This window comes from Lagenorhynchus albirostris, chromosome 11 (genome assembly GCF_949774975.1).
Source record: "Lagenorhynchus albirostris chromosome 11, mLagAlb1.1, whole genome shotgun sequence".
NCBI lineage: Eukaryota > Metazoa > Chordata > Mammalia > Artiodactyla > Delphinidae > Lagenorhynchus > Lagenorhynchus albirostris.
Window position 1 is genome coordinate 66069792 of NC_083105.1, and position 24069 is coordinate 66093860.

General features: G+C 41.5%; 1 protein-coding gene across 1 annotated transcript in view; it reads left to right on the forward strand.

The window, feature by feature from the left end:
• SLC38A1 (solute carrier family 38 member 1) overlaps positions 1-23572 on the forward strand; it is a 68143-nt gene extending 44571 nt beyond the window's left edge. Inside the window, exons 6-17 of the mRNA XM_060166457.1 lie at positions 9010-9083; positions 10536-10628; positions 10935-11016; positions 11997-12079; positions 13466-13524; positions 13646-13762; positions 15005-15084; positions 18216-18316; positions 20579-20697; positions 21207-21348; positions 21451-21548; positions 23340-23572. Coding sequence (XP_060022440.1) covers positions 9010-9083; positions 10536-10628; positions 10935-11016; positions 11997-12079; positions 13466-13524; positions 13646-13762; positions 15005-15084; positions 18216-18316; positions 20579-20697; positions 21207-21348; positions 21451-21548; positions 23340-23441 — 1150 coding nt within the window. The 3' untranslated portion in view covers positions 23442-23572. The remainder of the gene's footprint in view (positions 1-9009; positions 9084-10535; positions 10629-10934; positions 11017-11996; positions 12080-13465; positions 13525-13645; positions 13763-15004; positions 15085-18215; positions 18317-20578; positions 20698-21206; positions 21349-21450; positions 21549-23339) is intronic.
• The last annotated feature ends 497 nt before the right edge of the window (positions 23573-24069 follow it).

The window sequence follows — 24069 nt, forward strand, 5'->3', positions numbered from 1 at the left end:
TTAGAACGTTAGGATGCTTTTCAATTCAAGAAGGGTTTTGTGGGCACCAAGGGGCGGAGCATGGGCGCTCCGGCCCTACCTCGGATGCCAGCACGCGTCTGCAGAGCCCTATGGCTCAGAGACACCCGTGAGCACAGGCTGAGCTCGGTGAAGGCCACGTGAAGCCTCAGCGTAGAGATGCTGCTGAGACCAGCCTTTCCTAAATGACTTGGTCTGTCTTGGTCTCAGAGGAAAACACCAGCTTGTCAGTCGGTTCTTGGGCAGGGGATCTCCAGAACTCAAAGGAAAGTTGTGATTTTCTGGTGAGAAAAAGAAGAGGAACTACAGTAACAATTCATGTAGTAATTGCTTACTTGGATGGAGTGCCTCCCATGTGATAAGAACGAATTGCTCATCCCTCCTTTCTAGCTCTTTCTTCTTTGATTTTTTTTAAATTAATTAATTTAAAAAATTAATTTATTTAAAAAATTAATGTATTTATTTATGGCCGAGTTGGGTCTTTGTTGCTGCGTGCGGGCTTTCTCTAGTTGCGGTGAGCGCGGGCTACTCTTCATTGTGGTGCACAGGCTTCTCATTGCAGTGGCTTCTCTTGACTCGGAACACCGGCTCTAGGCGCGCGGGCTTCAGTAGTTGTGGCACGTGGGCTCAGTAGTTGTGGTTTGCAGGCTCTAGAGTGCAGGCTCAGTAGTTGTGGTGCACGGGCTTCGTTGCTCCGCGGCATGGGGGATCTTCCCGGACCAGGGCTCAAACCCATGCCCCCTGCATTGGCAGGCGGATTCTTAACCACTGCGCCACCAGGAAAGCCCTCTTCTTTGATCTTGACCCTCTCCCAGTTTCTGCCTTCTCAGATGAACAGCTCCTACTAGCCTGGAATGTTATTAATGAATTCTTCCCCTTGGACCTTCTCCCAGGAGGATGCAGTGGCCCTGTGTTCCTAGAGGAGCACCACTCACCAGCGTAGACCTGACTCATCCCTGCTGTGGGCTCCGGGGCCACTGGAGCTCTGCTGAGATGCCTGTGCCCACCCTTGGTTACCGATGTTCCATTTTCTTCTCAAAGCAGAACTAAAAAGAGACAAGAAATTAACAGAAGCCTGGCTTTTTCCTAAGAACCTGCAGAAAGAGCTGTGCCCTAAGGTTGGGAGCGCAGGTGGAGGACAGATCAGCTAAAAGTAGGCCCCAGATCCACTTTGCTAGGCCCAGCTCAGCTCCTTGTTTGGGCTGAACTGACCACAAAAAGGAAGATTATAGCTGTGCTCTTAGGATTTGGGATGGAGGGCTTGGCCTAGGGATTCACAGGGTTTCAGCCTATCTCAACCAGGTGTCAGGGTCTCCCAAACGATCTCAGGCCTTGCCCTTGTGGCTCCACCCATGGCACCCTGTCAACCAAGACCATTTGTTTGGAAAACCCAGCCCCTCCCAGTTAGACGTTGACCCCATTGCTCCTTGCTGAGTTGTATTGTTGATTTGTAGTTCAGAGGTACAAAATTAGTTGGTAATTAAACTGTTACTTGATGTCACCAGCCTGAAATGCAGTCAGCTGGTAAGAAATAAAACAAGCATCTCTGGACATTATTAAAAAGAAAAAACTTTTATACTTTCAGCCACGTTTAGAAGAGGAAGGATTATATAGTGTGGTGAGCCTCGGGTCCCTTTTGGAAGGAAAGACATGGCAGTGTGGGGAAGAGTGTGGAGTTGAAAATACTTTAAAAATATATATCCTGGTGAGGTAAGTAATGCTCTCCTACCCTTAGGAAGTCGACCAAAGGAAGCAGACAGGACTCGCTCTCACACTGAGCGCCGGTCAGGGACTCACAGGAATGGTAATGGTTCAGCTGTAAATGCTTCCCTTCAGTGCAGTCTCACCTGGACAGCGGTGGGATCCGTGTCGCAGGTATTCACGCTGAATACCTGCAGGCAGCGTGGCGGGCAGTGTGGTGGCGCTGGTTCAGAGGTTGTGAGAAACAGAAACACTGAGATGGATATGCCGGGGGACCAGAGCTGGCAGCTTCCCATCCCGCCTGCTCCAGGCCGGTCCATGGACCAGCAGCATCAGCACTGCCTGCGAGCTCGGGAGGAATACAGAACCTCAGGTCCCATCCCAGACCTACAGAATGACAGTCTTCATTTTAACAAGATCCTAAGGAGATACGTATATACACATTGAAATTTGAGAATAGCTGCTTTGAACTCTGGCAAAGGAGAGGACGGGAGGAGTCATGCTGGGAGGGTTGGTAAGGGTTCTCTCTTTTTTGAGAGGAGCGGGTCCTGGAAGAGCTGAAAGCCCTCACCTGCGTGGCAGCCTTGAACACCCCCATCTGAGCTATTTCTGGATCCGCAGCAGTGACGGCTGCTTCATCTTCACCTCTTTCAAGGACTCTGACGCTCGGTTGAAGGATGTCGTATGATTTCTCGTTATATAGCTGGGCTGTTAAAAGATAGTCTCATCTCCCTTAAAGTGCTGGGAGGTTGGGTTTTTTTCTTTTTTCTTTTTTTTTTTTTTTGAGATATAATTTATAAAATTTCCCCATTTAAAGGATAAGATTTGATGAGTTTACCCAAATAGAGTTGTGGAATCACCACCACAACCATGGCATAGAACATTTCAGTCGCCTTAAGTGTGTTGGTTCCATTTATTGTCACAGCTTTCCATTTCATTAGCATAAAATACTTTAAAAAATGAAAATTTTTATAACATTATCCATATAATCTTTGGGTAAATTATAGAAGAACAAGAATCATAGTCCTATCAATATGATTCAAAACAATGACAGATAAATGTTTTTAAGATAGATGTTTAGATGTTCATTGTTTTAATGTGTGAGTCAAAATTTTCTTGCAGCAAATAGAGGAAAAATATCTAGGAATATTTAAGAAATCATGGAGGGACTTCCCTGGTGGCACAGTGGTTAACAATCTGCCTGCCAATGCAGGGGACACGGGTTCGAGCCCTGGTCCGGGAAGATCCCACATGCCGCGGAGCAACTAAGCCCGTGGACCACAACTACTGAGCCTGCACTCTAGAGCCTGTGAGCCACAACTACTGAAGCCCGTGCACCTAGAGCACATGCTCTACAACAGGAGAAGCCACTGCAGTGAGAAGCCCTCACACCGCAACGAAGAGTAGCCTCCACTCACTGCAACTAGAGAAAGCCTGCACGCAGCAATGAAGACCCAAACTCAGCCAAAAACAAATAAATAATTTTTTTTTAAAAGCATATGAATTAAAAAAGAAAAATCATGGAGTATTGCCAGAGGACTGGAAATGGGCCAATTTCATCCCAGCTTTCAAAAGTAGTAAAAAGTGTATCCCAAACATTATTCTAGAGCAGATTATTAAATAGCTTATTTACATGCAATTACTGCAGAAAATACTGCTCCCTGGGGGCAAATAAGGTTTTCCTAAATAGTCGTGCTAACCTAACTTCATCTTTTGAGATAAGAGTGAACTGGTATAATAAGAACCTGCTGTATAAATAAATTAATTTAATTAAAGTTAAAAATTCAATAAAAAGAAATTCTTTTTCAGAAAAAAAAAGAAAGAGTGAACTGGTAGGTCACCAAACTGGCTTAAGCAGAGTGTACCTTGATTTTAGCAAGATATTTGGCATCTCACGTGGCTTACAGATGAGATTCTAATCTTTGTAAATTCACTTATACTTAGCCAAGAGTCCGCTATGTGCTGTGTTTGGTATTGGAAGCAAACAGGTAAGTAGGACAGGCCATGACTGTGAATTAAACCATCGTGGCCTGTCCTACAGTCTAGTGGTGAAGAAACACAATAAAGCAATAGAACAAAAAGATACCTCTGGCTGCTGGATGGAGGATGGATCAGAGGGGTCAAGAAAAGGGAAACAGGTTATCACAGTTGCCCAGAAATTAAAGATGACAGTGGCTTGGATTAGAGTAGTGGCTGTGGAGATGGAAAATAAAGAAGCGTATGGATTTGGGATATATTTTAGAGGCGGAAAGGATAGGACATTTGCCAGCGAATTAGAGATGAGCGATGAGTGAGTAGATGAGAAGTCAGGGATGACCTCCAGGTGTCTGGCTGGAGCAGTTGGCCGGACAGTGGGCCATTTTCCAGATGGGCTTGTTCCGTTCAGAAAGAACCAGTGACTTGGATGAAGGCAGACTCAAGATAGGAAGCTGGATGAGGTAGTTGATACATAAGGAAAAAGGATAACAATTTTAAAAATATCACAAGACTGGAAAGATAAAGGGTAATGAAAATAAGTGCAGAGCCTTATACTTGGCTTAAAAAAAAAAAGAAGTGCACAGGATGGAACCAGGAAGACTGGCCTAACAGCAGTTCCCCCAGAAGCTCAACAAGAATGAAAAGTGTGACTTGCTTCCATAAAAATGAAAACCAAAATAGTTTGCCTTAAAAGAAGCAGGATGACTCCTGGGCATATACCCAGAGAAAACCATAATTCAAAAAGACACATGCAGGACTTCTCTGGTGGCGCAGTGGTTGAGAGTCCGCCTGCCGATGCAGGGGACGCGGGTTCGTGCCCCGGTCCGGGAAGATCTCACATGCCGCGGAGCGGCTGGGCCCGTGAGCCATGGCCGCTGAGCCTGCGCGTCCGGAGCCTGTGTTCTTCAACAGGAGAAGCCACAACAGTGAGAGGCCCGCGTACTGCAAAAAAAAAAAAAAAAAAAGACACATGCACCCCAGTGTTCACTGCAGCACTATTTACAGTAGCCAGGTCATGGAAGCAACCTAAATGCCCATCAACAGACGAATGGATAAAGAAGATATGATACATATATACAATGGAATATTACTCAGCCATAAAAAGGAACGAAATTGGGTCAATTGTAGAGACGTGGATGGACATAGAGGCTGTCATACAGAGTGAAATAAGTCAGAAAGAGAAAAATAAATATCGTATGTTAACGCATATATGTGGAATCTAGAAAAACGGTACAGATGAACCAGTTCGCAAGGCAGAAATAGAGACACAGATGTAGAGAACAAACATATGGACACCGAGTGGGGAAAGCAGGGGTAGGGGAGTGGGGTGGAATGAATTGGGAGATTGGGATTGACATATATACACTAATATGTATAAAATAGAAAAGTAATAACTAATAGATAACTAACCTGCTGTATAAAAAAATTAAAGCAAAAAAAAAAAAGACATACAGATGGCCAAGAGGCACATGAAAAGATGCTCAACATTACTAATAAAAAGAATAAAAAAAAAAAGGCAGGATGTCCAACTCAAATTAATAATCTTACTGTGCTTTGCACGGTCTGGATCAAAACTAATGTGAGAGCATCCTGCTTTTCTAGGCTCAAAGCCGTTAAAAAGGATGGATGAGAAACTGGACCACGACTGAGCTGTAAACAGCTGAACACTCCATCACAGGATGAAGAGCTGAAAGTACTGGAGAAGTTAAAGTCAAAGAGCACCATCTTAAAATGAGCACCGTCAGATGGACCTTTAGGTGGAGGAGGGGTTAGATTTCAAGTAGATTCAAGTAGGTCCAGAGGGTAAAATAAGGACCCAAGATAAACATAGCAGCAGAAGTTTCAGCTCAGCCTCAGTTCCAGTGCACAGCGCTTTCCAGAAGCAGGGTGGGTTGCATATGTGTCTCCTGACAGAAGACTTTGCAGACCTGGATGCCTATGTGTGGGCACAGAGCATAGAGGTTTCCCATCCTGCCTGAAAAGCTGGGCAGGGTAGTCTCTGAAGGCCTCTCCCCAGTCCAGGAGTCTAGAATTCTGTTTCCTAACCAGCCTCTTTCTTCTCAGGGGACACAAAATCTACTGGAATGTCCCTGCACCACGTTTTTCAAAGTATCACTGACACATGAGGGTTCTCACAATCCCTGAACACGTTCTTCGCGAGACTGACTCTCCCGCCACTGCTTCCCCAGGGCCCGTGTTCAGTCATATGTTCTAGGTCCCCTTCTCTTCAAGGCTGAACATCAGTCTGAACTATTAATACCTTGACAACTCAGTTGCCTGTTGTTGAGGTTTGGTTCCCATTGAAACATGCCTTTTTCAGCGAGCAGCTTTTGCCCCAACCATATGGAAACTTTTGGTCAATGGTTAGCTGTGTGAAAGCTTACATGATACCCAGATGAAATGAAAAAAAATGAATCACTTCTGTTCCTCTTAGCACAGGAATACCAGCTGATGTTTCTCCTCCAGGAAACCAAACTATATGTACAAATATTTACTTGTGTAAATAGGGGCACAGTCATGCTCAAGATAGAAGAAATGTTCAAATAAGTCCTTAGTCTCACGAGTCATTCTCCCTGCTCTTTCTTTCAGGTGTCAGCTCCGACTGGATCCTCTTAAACTAGTCTAGGATCTGTGATAACCAATTCGATATTTTATTGCTTCTTTCCAAGAATCTAAATAGGGAGATATACTTTTCTAAATTTTAATTCCATTAATGCTAGATTCTGTTATAGGCTAAAGCAGTGGTAGAGTTTTACATACAGAAGTTGCCTTTTAGTGACCTGATAGAAAAAGGTTTTTGCTTTATATTAGTTTTCAGTCTTGGAGGGGAAGGTCTATATGTTGGGAGGGATGGAGAAAAGGGTCTCCAGGGATTGGCTGTCAGACTTACTATGGGTCGTTTGGCCGGGGGTGCGGTGTGATGTCTCTCAGACATGAGAGCAAGGGGCTTGTCGTCGCTGTGGAAGGATCTCATTCTGCTGCTGTTAAGTTTGGGGAAGAAGATAGGTGAGCTCCCTGCTAAAATCTTCCCTGATCAACACTTTTCTCCCACTTGGAAAAGAAAAAGAGGTGAAACGAGTTTATGAAGAAATCCTTTCTCTTTTGCCGAAGGCCACAGGCCAGCTGAGCATATCTACAGAGAAGTCCACCCAAAAGAATGGCTCAGAGCCGCTATGTGCAAGAACATGTGGTCCCAGGGCTACCAGCTGGGGGAACAGATGTTTCCGTAGAATGTTTCTTTTGCTACTGAGGACCCAGTTCTCCCTGGCTGAGGGCCTTTGGTTACCCATTAGGTAGATGTTAGTAATTATCCCTCCTACAACGTACATATTTCGAAAGGTCATACTCTTTACTCATTAGCCTGGGGCCCAGTGGTAATATGTCCTCTCCTCCCCAGGTCAGTCCCAGGAGAGTCAATTCAACAGAGGACAGGGTCACTTCAGAAGAGCCCATGGCTAATCCTCAAATTGCATCCATTCTATCCCCAGTTGGTAGCCCAGGATCTTCTGTGCCACAGAAATCCCCTGTGGCCCGTCACAGGCTCTTGTGGAAGTTGCCACTTAGGGTTCAGTATCAACATGAGTGAACTCTGAGTGAAACTCAAGGCTTGCTTCCTTAATATAAATATTATCTTATAAGATGAAGGAGAAATCATACCACAGATGTGTCCTGTCTCTTACTCTCCGGCAGAGCATAGCAAATCATGTTCTATTACAGATCTCAAAACTGCTGGATTGCTTAATAAATGCTTGCTCTCAGTTTTTCGTGTCCCTTAACCAGAATAGGTAATAAGGGACTTACCCTCTTATTCACCCTCTTACTCAGGGATCTGAGTCAATATATGTCCGAATGTACTTCTTTACAATCATATCTTAACCTAAATTCCCCTTTATTAGCCGGTCAGTTGGACTTTCACCTGAAGTGTTAGATTTTCCATTCTTCCTCCCATAGATTTTCCATTCTTTCTCCCAGTGTTTGTTTTACTTCTGCCGAGCCCTGTCACTCTTTTACGGTTTCTGGCCAGTGTCTGGCAGTCCGTCTGCTCTGCCCTTGGCTGTCTGTACTCCCCCGTTTATTTCCGCATGGTTGAAACAGAGGAGAAACAAAATGCCACGAGACAAGAGAAAGCTAAGAAGCAGTGTTTCTGCCTGGGGCAAGGGAAGGTACCTGAGGAGGTGACATCTGAGCAGTGGTTCAGCAGGTGTGCGGAGTGGGGGAAGGGCTGGGAAGAGGCCCACGCAGAGAGAATTGCGCAAGACGCCAAGCACCGCTCAGCAGTACTTGCTAGAAAAAGAATTGCCTTAATTACTCAAACATGGAATCAGTTGCAGTAATGCATTGTTCCTGGGACATATTTCCCTACATCAGGAAGTGAGCGGTCTTATCTAGGGGGCTGGAATTTAGTTCTTTAAATAAATAAGCTTTATTTGCAATTCTTAGGTCTGTTTTAACCAAACGATTCAGAAATAATCTATGCCATCTCCCACATCATTCTAACTGTGCTTTTTCTCGAGGAAGGTTTGATAATGAGCCAGATGTACTAAAACAAAAACATGAGTTTGTCGTTCAACGAAGTCTTTTCATTCCGCTTGGTTGTCAAACTTTTCCCATCCGTTAAGAGAGGGAAACTTATTATTAAGAGGAACCGGGTGCAAAAAAAAGTGAATTATCTCAGTGGTCTAATGTATAGATTTAAAGATAGCCATAAAGTAATTAGGTGAAAAGAACCTAGACACCGTTTGGCCTTCTGTTATAGGCGAGGGATGGGAGACATCAAGCAAGGTGTCCACAGTCACGTGGTCCTGGACCTAAGGGTCACTGAAAGCCTTTCCCTCAACATCCCCACTCACCCCACTCCCACCCTCACGCCCCTGTCTCACACTTCCTCACGGGGGTGTCACAGCAAGTGCACCGTAGACCACAAAAGCTTTCTTTCACAATGTTTTAAAGTGGCCTCAACTGAAATGATCCCAGAAAGCTATTTCTGTTTACGCTTAGGATTACAAAGCATTTGAATTCTTGGAGTTACATTCTAATGAGCAGTTCTTTACTTGGTAGAACGGTTTTATTGAGGATGTTAAGGAGGGTGTGACTAATAGGTTCCAGTATCTGGATCCTGTCAATGAATAGCGTTAACCGTATAACATCTAAATCAGCCTTGGCCTTTCTGTTGGTTTGGCCAAAAAGTTTATTCGGGTTTTTCCGTAACGCGTTACGCAAAACCCGAACGAACTTTTTGGCCAACCCAATGCAATGTGAGGTCAGGGTCTGTGTTCTTTACAGTTATCACAAGACTTATTTTCTTTGCTTTAGGGTACTTCTGACTTCAGTAACACTGCTGTCTATATATTCAATCAACCTTCTGTTGATCTGTTCAAAGGAAACAGGTAAGCTGATAGCACGTCTAGTTTTGTAAAGCCAGGGTAATTGATTCTCATGGTGATACTGGGAACAAATGATACTCTCCCTGTTCAGCAACTTGATTATTAAAGAAAAACAGTACTTTGACCTGTCGTCACTGGAAGACCTGTAGAGGAATTTACCTAGAGGAGTAGATAGAGCAACATATAAGTTAACTTGTTATGAGCAATGAGCAAATAACATTGCCATTTAAAGAGAACCCTCAATTATACCTGCTTTTCTAGTTTAAGATGACTTCATTTTAAAGGCCTCGGCTTTTTCCTTAGGTCTTTATAAAATCAGACCAAGGATCCCATGTTTTTATATTATAGCCTCCAAGGTTTCAAAAGTAAACAGAGCTTTCATTCCCTTTCGTGCATATTCCAAGGAGAAAACGTGCTTCCCAATGCAATGTGGGAGTGAGTGTGCTGTGAAAAGACTTCAGGTTCTCTGGGCAGTGTAATACCTGAAGTGTTTATTTTCTGTTCCTGGGACACTGGATTATGTTTGTAATACTTTGACTTTTACTCTAGCTAAAACCACATTGGCCGACTATTACTGTAGGTAGATGACTCCATTTAACTGGAACATTTCCTAATAAACTGCACATCTAACCATTGTCTAGTTTAAACACCAGTCTTATGAGAGAATAAACAAAAGTTTAATTGTAGTCTGACTCATATTGCTTCCTGTGAACCTTTTGAAAAACGTGAGCTGAACTGTTACAAAGAAATATAAACCCATTTTCTTAAATGAATGGTTTAACATTTTAGTATTTATTGAGATGAGCCGGTTGAACACTTTAGAATTTTGCTATGGCCAAATTATTCTCTTGACAGAGTTATCTGCTTCCCTCTTTTGTGAGTTGCAAATCCCTGAACTAAATTTTATCAAAGGTCAGAATTCTGATGTCGTGGTTATTACATGTTTCTAAGCTCGTTACTGTATTTAGGACCCATGAGGCATTGTTGGAATAGTACTAAGATAATTCCTTGTTAGCCTAATCAGTTCAGGTAGTTCATTCAAAAGGAACTTTTCTTCCCAAGCATCAGGATTTTTATTTTTAAATCAAATTTTTATTTTAATGATACACACCAGACCTGAGAATAAGATCAGAGTGGGAACTTCCCCCCCAGTAAAGCAGGGAGACTTGAGACAGGAAAACAAATAAGTCTTATGGCCTCATCATTTATTTGCAGTGCTTTTGTAGCCAACCTGAAAAAGAAAAAATCGTGGTCATGTCTGACATTCAAAAATGTCAAGGGGTTGTTTTGTAATGAGAATGCCTTAACCCTTGCATAGCCAAGAAGGCTATTTGTGTGATTTTTGATAAAGACACAATAACTTGGGGAATCGTCAATAGAATGATGAAATCTTGGCTATTTCTAACATAGGGAACTCTGTCATTCCTTCTGTTCTCAACTGTGGTTTTTAAACAGGCTGCATGGTTTATGAAAAGCTGGGAGAACAGGTCTTTGGCACCACAGGGAAACTTGTCATCTTTGGGGCCACCTCCCTACAGAACACTGGAGGTAAAAAGATCGTGTTTTTCTATACATTAATGTTGTGAACACTATTATTTCTTTCTAATCCTGGTGGTTGGGTGGCCACATGAATTTTAACATAATCCAAGCAGTACCCTTCTCATTGCTAAAATGGCGCTCGGGAAGTCCAGCAGGTACAGTAGTCGCTTAACAACCAAGGGAACCGGGACAGTGTCTGCAGCTGTCTTTGTGTCTTATTGAAGGTTAGTCTAGGAACAGGCTGGTGACCTTTTATATAGCTTGCAACGTGAGCCTCAGTATCCTCTTTCTAAAAATGTTCTCATTTTCCTCTAGCGATGCTGAGCTACCTCTTCATAGTAAAAAATGAACTACCCTCTGCCATAAAGTTTCTAATGGGAAAGGAAGAGACATTTTCGTAAGTTATAGACCGTTGTTTGTGAGATAACTAAAATGCTTTTAATTGAAATGTGGGCTAACCAACGTTTTTGTTTTATGAGGACTGCAGAAACAAAGTTTTCCCTAGGCTGTTTTTCTTGGTTTGTTGTTTCTGGGGGTATATAAATGAAGGAAGCAGACGGAGCCATTTGAATCTGAGCATTTAAAAGGTAGATTCATCGGTCATGCTGTAAACGCTAGGTGCTGCAATTTCCCAGGAGCTTGAAATCTACATCCAGTTTCTATGAAATAGAACAGATGTGGAGTATTTTTGACACAGAAGTGGAACAAGCAAGATTAAGACCCGAGTCTCTTCCTTTAAGAAGGGACAGAGCATTTGGGGAGCAGAACTGACGTGAGCCAGCCTCATTAAAGATGCAGCTAACCTTGGAAAATGTTGCAGCTGCGTTTAGTGCATCCTGTGTTTTGACTACCTCTTGTTTAACAGTTCTTGTCAGTCTTAGTTTCTCTGTTTTCTTTCAAGGGAGAATCATAGAAACCAGAGTTCCTAGTGTTCTTTCATCAGGATTCAAGGTCAAATACAAGGGATTAGGGAGAAAGCAATGGCTACCTGTGGTGACTTGTTTTGCGATGATATTAGCCAAGCAAAACAGAAAGGAACTTTCTCTTTAAATAATTGAGAAGAGAAGTTGTAATCTGACAGAACGTAATGTGTGCATTCAGCTTTGAAACGACGTAAATAATTCAGAGGAAAGGCATGCTTAGCCAGTGGGAGTGAGGGGGGAAGCAGTATCTCCTCTGCTGCTGCCTGGGGAGAGAGATGATAGTCAGTGACTAGTGGTTGGGTCAAAGTGGTTGGATAAAACCTGAATAATGATAAAAGTTAATGGTAAACATTAGTAATAGTTAACAAAGTTTAAATACTGTGAAATTTTATGAGTGAGGAAAGAAAAGTCACTTTCTAAGAAAACGTGACCTAACTGCTTACATGCCTTTCAGAGCCTGGTACGTGGACGGCCGCCTTCTGGTGGTGGTAGTTACCTTTGGCATAATTCTCCCTCTGTGTCTCTTGAAGAACTTAGGTAAGAGCTTGCTTTTCTCATAGTCTCTGCAATACCCAGGTGAATCAGAAACCTAATAAAAACGAACAACTTTGCCCTCTGCTTTCACTTGTAGGGTAAAGATTAAATGAGTGATAAATTACAAGTATTAATCAGGCTTGACTTTAACATGGGATAAAAACACTGGTTGGTATGTGACTTCCTAAGTAATCCCTCTACTAAGCTGTGGAGGGAAGAAGGGAGGTCCTGGGACCAGCAACAGACAGTGCTCTGTCCAAAAGCACAAAGTCCAGGAAATGGAATTCTCCTCATACAAGGTCTTACATACTCTGATTATTTAGATGAGCAGAATTTCACATCTGATATCAAGACAGAAAGTTGCTTATATTTTTACCCCAAAGTATTATGAATCACTCTTAAAATTATCAGAGTCTAACCGGTCTCAGTTATTTGCTTCATTGAAGGGAGAGAGAGAAGCAAAAAGTCAAAAGTGGTAGATAATCACTAAGTCATATCCATTTGGTTTTGACATTTTTGTGTGTGTGTATTTGGAGACCAGGGTCCCTGATGTTATGGACATTTCGTGTGTGGAATAATGCAGCCAGACTGCCGTCCAGTCCAAAGCCTCTGAAATGCAGTTCCTTTAATTCTGGGCTCATTCAAGGCAGACATTTAACGTTCTTCCCAAAGTGATTGCTAACCATAATTTTTTTGTTTTGTATGAAAAATACCAAGCCTCTGTAGCTGTTCTGTGAGACCTATAAGTAGATTTTTTTTTAAGCTACTTAATTATCTGGTTTCCGAGTCTGTGTTTAAGCTTTTCTGTGTATATACATGTAGCTCTTTTCAGTGCTAGTGGAGAAGGGCTCTTCTCCCCCAGGGGTGAGAATAGTGCAGCCCCCAGAGACCACTGAACTCTGCCTTTCTGGAGAGTATGGTGCTTGGAGATCTCCCAGGCATTCCAAGGGGAGCAAGGTGGAGATCCTCAGGTGTTCAGTTTCTCCCTAGAAAGCACTTCCTCTCCTCTGCGTATATTCAGTGTTTATACAGTATGTGCATAATCAAGAATTATTGAATGGATCAAGGAGTAAATGGGATTTGGCCATAGGAATCCATCCGAGTACAGCAACAGAGACCTATGGCCAAATTTGGGAAGGTCTTTTCCCCTGGATCCTGGGAATCTGTGTTCTCTATCTAGTGTGTCAGGAAGAACTGGAATCAAAACACAATGCTATAATGTTTTAATTTCAAGTCACCATTTTTGCCAAGTAAGGTAGCACTATCAAATAATCTTGTATTAATACTAGCATGTATGAATACTATTGGAACCCCAGACTATGCTTGAAAGAATGCATTGAAAGAGGTGATGGATGAAATCATAATAATTCTTTAAACTTTTTTTTTTAGGCTATCTTGGCTATACTAGTGGATTTTCCTTGAGCTGTATGGTTTTTTTCCTAATTGTGGTAAGTGCTGATTGAAATGGTTGGCTTGGTTTTGCTGTAGTATGATGCTATGTAATAATTATGCATTATTTGGCTTTATGTGATAACGTCTGATTGTTTCTCCTTTATTTTTTAATACTAGGTTATATACAAGAAATTTCAAATTCCCTGCATTGTTTCAGAGCTAAATTCAACAATAAGTGCTAATTCAACAAATGCTGGCATGTGTACGCCAAAATATGTTACCTTCAATTCAAAGGTAAGTTTCTTATCCTTTAAATATAAAAACGAGTGTTTCTGCTAAGGGCATTTGTATTTCTCAGACTTCTTTTGATTAAACTGTCTTTGATGTGTTTGTTCTCAAAAGAACACTGTATCACTGCTTCCAACTGCCACAATCCATTTAGGGACCTTGGAGAAATATACAAATTGTATATTTCATCCTCCCTTTTACCCAGTTTATGTGTAGGACAGCCTTAAGTATTCCCTGTGAAAACCTCTTTCTGGATAATTGTCTCAGCTCTGTTATTCCTTGTGGATCTTTAAAAACAGATTAATAACTAACATCCTTAGCCCACTGCTTCTTATCTTGTGGTGACAGAAAGGAACACCTCAGACTTCCCCAGCAAGTACAGTTGAAATACAGACGCCACCACAAATTGGCACTTAAGGAACGTTCATACGACATATTGGGAAATGATGGACTATGGAACCAGTCAGGCTTGGATTTGAATCCTCAGGCAAATTATCAACCCCATTTGTAAAATAACTATTCTATTCTGTATCTTACAGGGTTTTGTTAGAATGTGCCTGGTACAGTGCTTAGGCAAAATTAGAGCATGAGAAATGTTACTTTTCCCTCCTTCTCTGCCAACTTCTTTTTGCATAAGAAGTTACTATATTGAATTTGGGAGTTTTAAAAAACCTTATCTAAGAAAACGAATTTAGCTCGTTCTCTCTCTCTCGCCGTCTTTTAACTCTCAAGGATACAGCCAAAGCAGTGAAGTGATTTTCTTTTTAGAAAGTAACTTTCTTTTTAGATGCCATATTTAAGTCTGATTGATGCGCCCTGTATAGTGCAAAGAACAGTAAAACGGAGGTGGAAGTTCTGGGCGTGTTGCCTAGCCTGTCTTGGAGGGAGTCAGGAGAACAGCACTGGTCTGCCTCAGGGTTGCTGTGGGGATTCAGTGAAATAATGTAGGAAAGTGCTATGTAACCGGCTAGCGCCACATAAGTACAGGGTGACGCAGTGCCTGGAGGTTGTAAAATACACTGAGCCCAGCTCTAGAACCTCTGTCTGCCAAGTGCCTGATGTCTCAAGCTAGATAAGCTCTCTTAGGGAAGCTGCTCCTATTTCGATACCAAAGCTCTCCTAATAACCAAATAATCCAGGGATTCTGAAGGGCTGTCAGATGAAAAGACGGCTCAGAAATACTGGAGCTGTACAGTTTTTATGGTAAAAATGCCTTTCCGTAACATTTATATTTTTTCTTTCAAATAGACCGTGTACGCTTTACCAACAATTGCGTTCGCATTTGTCTGCCACCCGTCTGTCCTGCCAATTTACAGCGAGCTTAAAGAGTAAGAGATGTGTTTAATTTTTTTGCAAACTGAATCATTTTAGGGCCCCTCATTAATAGGCAAGTACTGTATTCAAAGTAAATGGACTCATATGATGAAGCCCCGCTGACTCATCACCCAGCTTCAACATTTACTTTCTGCCATTCTCAAGCAAGAAAAATCACAAACCTACAGTATATTTTGGCCATAAATGTATAAAGCGGCTTACTCTGTGGGCTTTTTCTTGTTGATTTGGTTTTTCAAATTCTATATTACTCAAGAGAGTTCAAGTATTTGTGTTGCTTTATGTTACTTATGATTATTTTGCAAGTGGATAATAATAATCTTCATACCCATCTGTGAGCCACTAAATACACTGCGTCTGATTTGCCTTTTGGTTTACTTGGAAAAGGCTGGTAAATCGGGCAGGAAGAAATTAATGTTAAGACCACAAACTGGACAAAAGAATATTGTTGTTCATTGCAAACGATTACAATGATTATATGGATTTGTTTTTGATTGCTGTTAGAGAAAACGAAAGCCCTGCTTAGAAATTCCCTCATGGGTTCTCTTTTTAGCCTATTGTTATCAGACTTTCCACATAAAAATAGTCATCATGGCATAGTGTCTTTTTTTGAGGTAACTGGTTTACAACTTATATAGGTTTCATGTGTACAACCTAATATTTCTCCTTCTGTATACATTACATCCGGCTCACCACCAAAAATTTAGTTTCCATCCATCACCATAGAGTTGATCCCCTTTACGCATTTTGTCCTCCCCCAGCCCCTTCCCCTCTGGTAACCACTACTCTATTCTCTGTAGCTACCTCCTTGGTTAGTTTTATTCCTAGGTATTTTATTCTTTTTGTTGCAACTGTAAATGGATTGTTTTCTTAATTTCTCTTTCTGCTAGCTCATCTTTAGCATACAGAAACATGGCAGATTTTTGTATGTTGACTTTGTACCCTGCAACTTTACTGTACTTGTTTATTATTTCTAATAGTTTTTTGGTGGAGTCTCCAGGGTTTTCAATATATAAAATCGTGTCACCTGCAAATAGGGACAGCTTTCCAATTTGGATGCCTTTTATTTCGTTTTCTTCCCTAATTGCTCTGGCTAGGACTTTCGATACTAGGTTGAATAAGAGTGGTGAGAGTGGGCACACTTGTCCTCTTCCTCATTTTAGAGAGATAACTTCCAGTTTTTCATCATTGAGAATGATGTTAGCTGTGGGTTTGTCATATATGGCCTTTATTATGTTGAGGTAGGTTCCTTCTGTACCCACTTCATTGAGTTTTTATCGTAAGTGGGTATTTTGTTAATGTGGTATATATATCACATTGATTGATTTGAGAATGTTGAACTATCCTTGCATCCCTGGAACAAATTCCACTTGATCACAGTGTATGATCCTTTTGATGTATTGTTGTATTCAGTTTGCTAGTATTTTGTTGAGGATTTTTTGCATCTATGTTCATCAGAGATATTGGCCAGCAATTTTTTTGTGTGTTTTGGTATAAGAAATCAACGAAACTATTTCTCAGACATTGTGTGTTTTGGTATCATGGTGATGCTGACCTCATAAAATGTTAGGAGGCATTCCCTCCTCTTCAAAATTTTGGAAGAGTTTGAGAAGGATAGGTATTAAATCTTCTTTAAATGTTTGGTAGAATTCACCAGGGAAGCCCTCTGGCCCTGGAGACTTGTTTTTTGGGAGGTTTTTGATTACTGTTTCAATCTCTGTACTAGTGATCAGTCTATTCAGATTTTCTATTTCTTTATGATTCAGTCTTGGAAGGTTATATGATTCTAAGCATTTGTCCATTTCTTCTAGGTTGCCCAATTTGTTGGCATATAGCTTTCATAATATTCTCTTGTAATCCTTTGTATTTCTGTGGTATCCATTGTTATTTATCCTCTTTTGTTTCTGATTTTATTTATCAGGGCCTTCTGTCTTTTTTTCTTAGTGAGTCTAGCTAAAGGCTTGTCATTTTTCTTTATCTTTTCAAAGAATCGGCTCTTAGTTTCATCGATCTTTTCTATTGTCTTTTTAGTTTCTATTTCATTTATTTCCACTCTGATCTTTGTTTCCTTCCTTTGGACTTTGTTTGTTCTTCTTTTTCTAGTTCCTCTAGGTGTCAGGTTGTTTATTTGAGATTTTTCTTGTTTCTTGAAGTAGGCATCATGGTATAGACTTAAACTCAGAAAGATATACACTATAGCTATCTGTTTCCATTTTGAAACAAAAATAAAGATGATGTTATTTAGCATTGAATTCACTCATTAGTCTTCCTCTTTCATATTTAATTGATATATGAGTAAACTTTGAAGTATCGGTATTTACATCTACCTGTCTACGTGTTCATCAGGCTTACTTTAAAATGACCTTATATTTAGGGTGTTTAAATACGTCTTTGGCATCTTTTAAATTTAATAGTTCAGCTTTTAGTTTGTAATTTCCTCACATGGGTACTTCTCAATTTTTCTCGTTTTCCATACTCCCTTTTATGACACACTCAAATGTTGTGACTGTTGGTGGTCGACTGTTGGGTACAAGTCTTGTGGATTAATTGTTTGGGCAGTTAAAGAAACAGAGGTTCATGCAGACTCCCAGAGTAAACTTGACCTAAGAGAGAAAGAGAGAGCCCTTCATTATCCCAGCTGTGAGCTCTTAGGCACTCATTGCTCTGGAGACAAACAGGCTTCCCTGGGGCTATTCAGTGGGAAAACCGGAACTTAAATAGCAGCTTTAGCAACTGAACACCAAGGTCAAGTTGTAGCTCTGCCCCCAGGTGAGAGAACAGCTTTGGAATTTATTCTGCCTTTTTCCTGTGCATGCTGTGTGTAGAGATAGTATCAAACAAATGTTAAAAAATACTCTTTGCTCTACAGATGAGAACTCGATATTCTTTCAAAAGAATGGGGAAGAACATTCAAGGGATTGTTCATTACCTGGCTGTCTCTCTCCCAATACCCATTTGGTGTAAAAGAAGTTATTATAAACTGGCATATTTGCTGGGGGTAATTTCAGGTGGTCAGGTCAGCCCCAGCCTGATAGAAAGTTAAGTTCTATTCTTCAGTGTTAACACTGGTGCTTACATTCAGTAATGTGGTTTTTAATTTTTCAAATTCCTTTATCTTTGTTTTTAGTCGATCACAGAAAAAGATGCAGATGGTTTCAAATATCTCCTTTTTCGCCATGTTTGTTATGTATTTCTTGACTGCCATTTTTGGCTACTTGACATTCTATGGTAAGTACCTTCTGTCAGTACATAAATATAGGTATTAGTAAGTAAATTAGTAAAAATCGATATCAAAATAACTTTTGATAGCCCAAAAAGCAACAAATCTGTCCATTGACTTGGTGACCTTTTCTTCTACTTAAAGCAAATGGCAGTGGTTCCTTTCCATATTCATGCAGACTGCACAATAGAATAATTACTGAAACAATATACTGTAATTTTTTTCTCCTAATACTGTCCTTAAAAGAAATTGCATTTTATAAGCACGCCACCTTTACTGAGGAAAGTTTAAAACTATAATCAGAGAAGGCTTTCCTAATTGCTGTTGAGAACTGGGTCAGATTCCATTAATAGAAAAGAGAGACAGATTTTGAAAGTGAGAAAGAGTAGAGTGCTACACTCATGACACTCTGCATTAATTAAAAATAAAGCACCTGGGGCTTCCCTGGTGGCGCAGTGGTTGAGAGTCCGCCTGCCGATGCAGGGGACGTGGGTTCGTGCCCCGTTCTGGGAAGAGCTCACGTGCCTTGGAGCGGCTGGGCCCGTGAGCCATGGCCGCTGAGCCTGCGCGTCCGGAGCCTGTGCTCCGCGACGGGAGAGGCCACAACGGTGAGAGGCCCGCGTACCGCAAAAATAAATAAATAAATAAAAATAAAGCACCTGATCCTTCAGCTGCAGGTGGAGCCTTGCAACGATTTGAAGCAGTGACATAGAAAGTTAAAAGAAATGAAACCTGAAAAAGAACAAGGTTTCATTTGTAACTTTTATTGACACTGTATGAATAGTTTACCTTCTTTTACTACTTCTTCATCCTCTTCTATTCCAATCATCCTGCAGCTTTATTTAACATCTTTCATTATCATTATAATTTGGGACCTAATATAAATTTAAATACATAAATTTCACATTCTCTACTAAATAATATTTCTTGGGGGCATTTTTTCATAAACACAAATGTCTCAAAACTTAAACACGTTTAGAGATGATCAATTCATCCTAGAGAGGAAGGGAAGCACCAAGTCCTAACCACTGGACCGCCAGGGAATTCCCTTATTAACATTCTCACAAGCAATAGAGAATAGCATTGTCTAGTGAGTCCATAAATACCACATTTAATTTCTGCATAAAGATGGTGTTCTTAAGTTTCCTGCAGAGTTGTAGGGATTAGGGTGGGTAAAGGGAGGGAGAGAGAGAGAGAGTGCCTAATGTTAGTTGAATGGTCTCACTGCAACCTTGTTTAAGCTATGATTTTTCGTGGCAAATCCATTTTTTTCCCACATAGAATAGAATACCAAACCCTTTCATACTCTTAGGTCAAAGAAAAAACTCAGCTATTTTTAGACGGTTATGAATTTTGAATCAAGGAAGTTAGAACTAAGGAGATTTTTATTATATCCTAGGGCCCTTTTTCTAAAATTGAGACCCATCTCTGGCCCTGACTAGAATTGGAATTCCACACCCTGAACCTTGAGAAGGGAGGGAAACTATCTTTCGTCAAAGGAGTGAGCATTTTCCAGTTGGAGATAAGATGGCAGAGTAGAAGGACCTTGAGCTCACCTCTTCTCACGAGCATCCCCAAATCACAACTAACTGCTCAAAAGTCATTGATAAAAAAGACACGAGTGAGCATTCTTGCTCTCAGTAGCTGCCATTCTAGCTTTGGTTCTCTTTGAAATGACACTTCCTGAAGTTCAGAGTTGAGAAAAAGTTCAAAGTGGTGTGTAAGCTAAGTACTTTTCTTATGAGAAAAACATACCTGGAAGAGAAGAATGATGAACTTCACCATGGTGAAGTTCCATGGGTACCTCTGCCGCTTGGACATTGAGTTATAAGAGGAGAGTTTGAAAGTGGCCCCGTGGGGCCTGCAGTCCACTTAGCGAGAGTGAGGCTATTCTGTGTTGTTTGATGAGTGACACCAAGTCGGGGAGAATCTAGATGAAGAAGGGCTTTGTGCTTCAACCGTATGGTATTTCTACCCCCAGCTTACTCTTAGGTTTAGTGTAGTGTAAGTTGAGCTCCCCACTTGGTGTAACTTCTTCTAGTGATTACTGTACATTCCTTTTTGCTACAGGTACGTGTGGACAGGTGGTGCCCATCTCACACAGGGGATTTTTCTTTTCAACTTTATAAATTGTGAATAGACACTTCGATACCCAGAACATTGCTTTCCTTGCCCTTTAGTTTACAAATTCTTTGTGGCTCAGAAAACCCGTCATTCCGTGATGTGCCTTTGTCTTGTTTTAACACCCTCTTACGTTTCCCTCGTTTTAGAAAACGTGCATTCGGACCTCCTCCACAAGTATCAGAGTAAAGATGACATCCTCATCCTGACCGTGCGGCTGGCTGTCATTGTCGCTGTCATCCTCACGGTGCCGGTGTTATTTTTCACAGTGAGTAAAAGGCCTCAGTGCAACTTGAGAAAAGCTGAGGTCTCCTTGCAGAGCAAGCCTGCTGCAGGGAACTCTCCTGCATCATTGAAACTGCATCAAGAAAGGATCCCATAGCTCTTTGCAAAAAAAGTGGGATCAGTGAGTTAGGGTAACCTTCTGATGGAATGAATCTTCGTTCTAATTTATCTGTCCCTCTTCTTTACAGAGAAATGTAGATAGACTGTTTGAATCCCAGTCATCCATGACAGGGGAATATAGAAGAACCGTGAAAGAACACTCAGTCATAGATAAAACAGAAACGATCCCCCTGTTTTATTCGTAAAGAAAAAGACTTCCCATCTTAAGTCAAGCCCCCCTGCTTCCCAAACTGTTAAAGCTATCTATAAACTCACTAGGTGTGACAAAACATGTCCCAAATGCCTGTGCACCAATCTTTCAGTCACTGCCGAGAAATGTGAAAGGCAGCGTGCTGTGGGCATTACGGAATTTTTTGTTTTCTTTTCCTGCAGGTTCGTTCTTCTTTATTTGAACTGGCTAAGAAAACAAAGTTTAATTTATGTCGTCATGTCTTCGTGACCTTCATACTGCTGGTTATTATCAACTTGTTGGTGATCTTCATACCCTCCATGAAGGATATTTTTGGAGTCGTAGGTACGACTTTCTGACTTTCTGCTTATTCTATTTACAATAGCTGTTTAGAAACCTGAAGGTTCACGATAACAACCTCAAACTTTGTTTTTCCTTATTTTTCAGGAGTTACGTCTGCTAATATGCTTATTTTCATCCTTCCTTCGTCTCTTTATTTAAAAATCACAAGTCAAGATGGAGATAAAGGAGCTCAACGAATTTGGGTATGTCTCATGCCAGCCACTCTCATTTTTCTGATTAGTTTTTCACTGAACTATATCAAATACATAGTCCATCTCCACCAACTAATACTACTTTTAGGGATCTCAAAAGTAGGCAGCAGTCCTAGTGTTTGCCCATTTGGGAAATTTAAAATATCCGAATTTTCTCCATTCCCTCAAAATATTTTCAGGTTTTGCTCTTTTGTGCCTTATTTTGCTCTGCGAGGGCAGGGCCAACTGAAAGATTAGACGTTTATCATCCTGTGTCTCTGTAGGGTAATGCCTTGTCTTTAGCAAGACCTGAAGTGGAAAGGGGCTCAAAGATTTTATGCAGTCTGCTGTTTCGGTACAATTCCTAGTCCTGTAACTCCATGCTACAGCCCAGGGAACCTGCAATGCCTTACTTTAAATGGCTGAGTTAGTGTAAAGAGTCTTTTATATGATTTGACAGAAATGCTTTGGAGCAGCAGACCTGGATTCAGAAACTACCTTTCTATATTGGGATTCTTGTTTCCAGGTCTGGTGAAGTTCAAGGGCATCTTGAAGGTGGTGCACTTGGAGACAGTGAGGGAAGCAGGGGTGAAGTGGCTGCTACATGAGTACCTTCTGGAGCACCATTATGTTTGGCTTCGGAGAAGGCTTCTCAGCCGCCCTCCCAGATAGTGTAAGCACTCCAATCCACATGTTACCTGAGTCAACAGACCCGGATGAGAGACATAGGCATGGGGGATCATCGCTGTGCATGGAGGAGAAGCAGCGTTGATGCTGGTAGAGCATCTGCTTCCCCAACAGGATCATCCCTAAAGCCATAAATCCTCAGTCCTTCTAGAGCTGACAAGTGGGGACTTCAGGAGGACAGAGAGGAAGAGCAGTCACTCTGACACAGCAGTAACGTAAACTAAGATTAAGTTTGACAATGATGGAGACCTACTGCCCGTGAATTCTCTGGGCCTCTCCAGCCCTGCTCCCGTTTCAAAACTGCTAGGAGGATCTACCAACTAGCATTAGACAAGGGATCCAGTCCATGTGGGGACCCAGTGGGAGTTACACCAGACCGGTGATGGTGAGCCTGTGTGCAACCCTCCCAATGCCACCCTTCACCTTCTCCCCTTCCCTTACCTCTGTCTCCCCATCCAGACTCTAGTCCAGCCCTCCTGGCTCTCATGTTGCTTCATCCTTCTCCCTGAATTTCAGCTCTCATTGGAAACTCTCAAGGCCAAGCAGTTTATAATCTCGAGTTCTCCAGATTCTAGAGTTAGGAACCTGCCCCCTGTGGCCTTCATCAACCCTTGAAATAACTTTGTTTTGGACACCCATTTCCTATGTTCACTCTAGCAAATCTACTTTACTTTTTGATATCCTTTTAACACTTTTTCAAACAGAAATGTTTGCCTGCCAGCGATAACCTAGGTTGGTTGGTAAAGAGTAATGAAATGACCTGTATGTTTTCTAAGCCCATTCTTTTTTTCGGTTGTCGTCTTAGTCTGAAAGAAGCTGTGAGGATACCGTCAGCTGTAGAACAGATTCACTCTGAGGTGACTGTGAAGTCAAAGGACAGAATGCAGAGGATGGTTCTGATAGCTGGTTTTTCTTAGTTTCCCATCCCTGGAGAATCAGATGCACACAGTTTTAGAAAGATTCTCACAGTTCGGCAATAGTTGTAACAAACTTTGTAACAAACTCCAAATACAGAGGGACTCAAAAAGAGCGGGAAAAGCATATCTGTTTTTTCCCTGGTATGTGTGGGGAATGTTTGCTTCCCTGAAAATAACCGTTGCCTTTCTGTCACTCCAGGCTGCCCTTTTCTTGGGTCTGGGGGTGGTGTTTTCCCTGGTCAGCATTCCCTTGGTTATCTACGACTGGACCTGCTCATCAGGTGGTGATGAGGGCCACTGAGACCAGATGGAGAAGGCAACGGTCAAGTTACCACTCATCAGCAAGCCCTCATCGCATCCTTTGCAAGTTTACAGAAGCAAACAGAAATTTACAAGATACACAATGGAATAACACTTTGGTAACAAAACAGAGACCTGTTTCTATCATGGTTCATGTCCCTCCAAGATTGGGGATCAATTTTAAGGATTATGGATTTCTTTTGTTCCAAATTGCACGCAATCACATTTTCCAGTACTTTTCCCAATCAGTTATTTTTCACTCTCCTAACTCTGTTTTCTGTGATGTCATCGTCTCTTAGAACTTGGAAGACATGATCATCCGTCATGTTTATTTATTACACATCCAGATTCTGACATAATTTTCCTACTGATGTTCAGCTTATAATATCTGTACCTTTTTAGAAAAGAAAAGAATCTTGAATTGTATATATTTATTTTGCTTTACAGAAAAAAAAATGGTTTCGTAAATAATTTGCCTATTTTGGTTAACATAGCACATAGGGATAATCATATGAGAGTCACAGGGCGCGCACCCTTGCTGGACCAGAGGATGCCCAATATTTGAGGCAGCTCTGATCACCTGGCAGCCGAGCTTCTGCAGCCCACTCTGTGCAGAGATATTCTCTGGC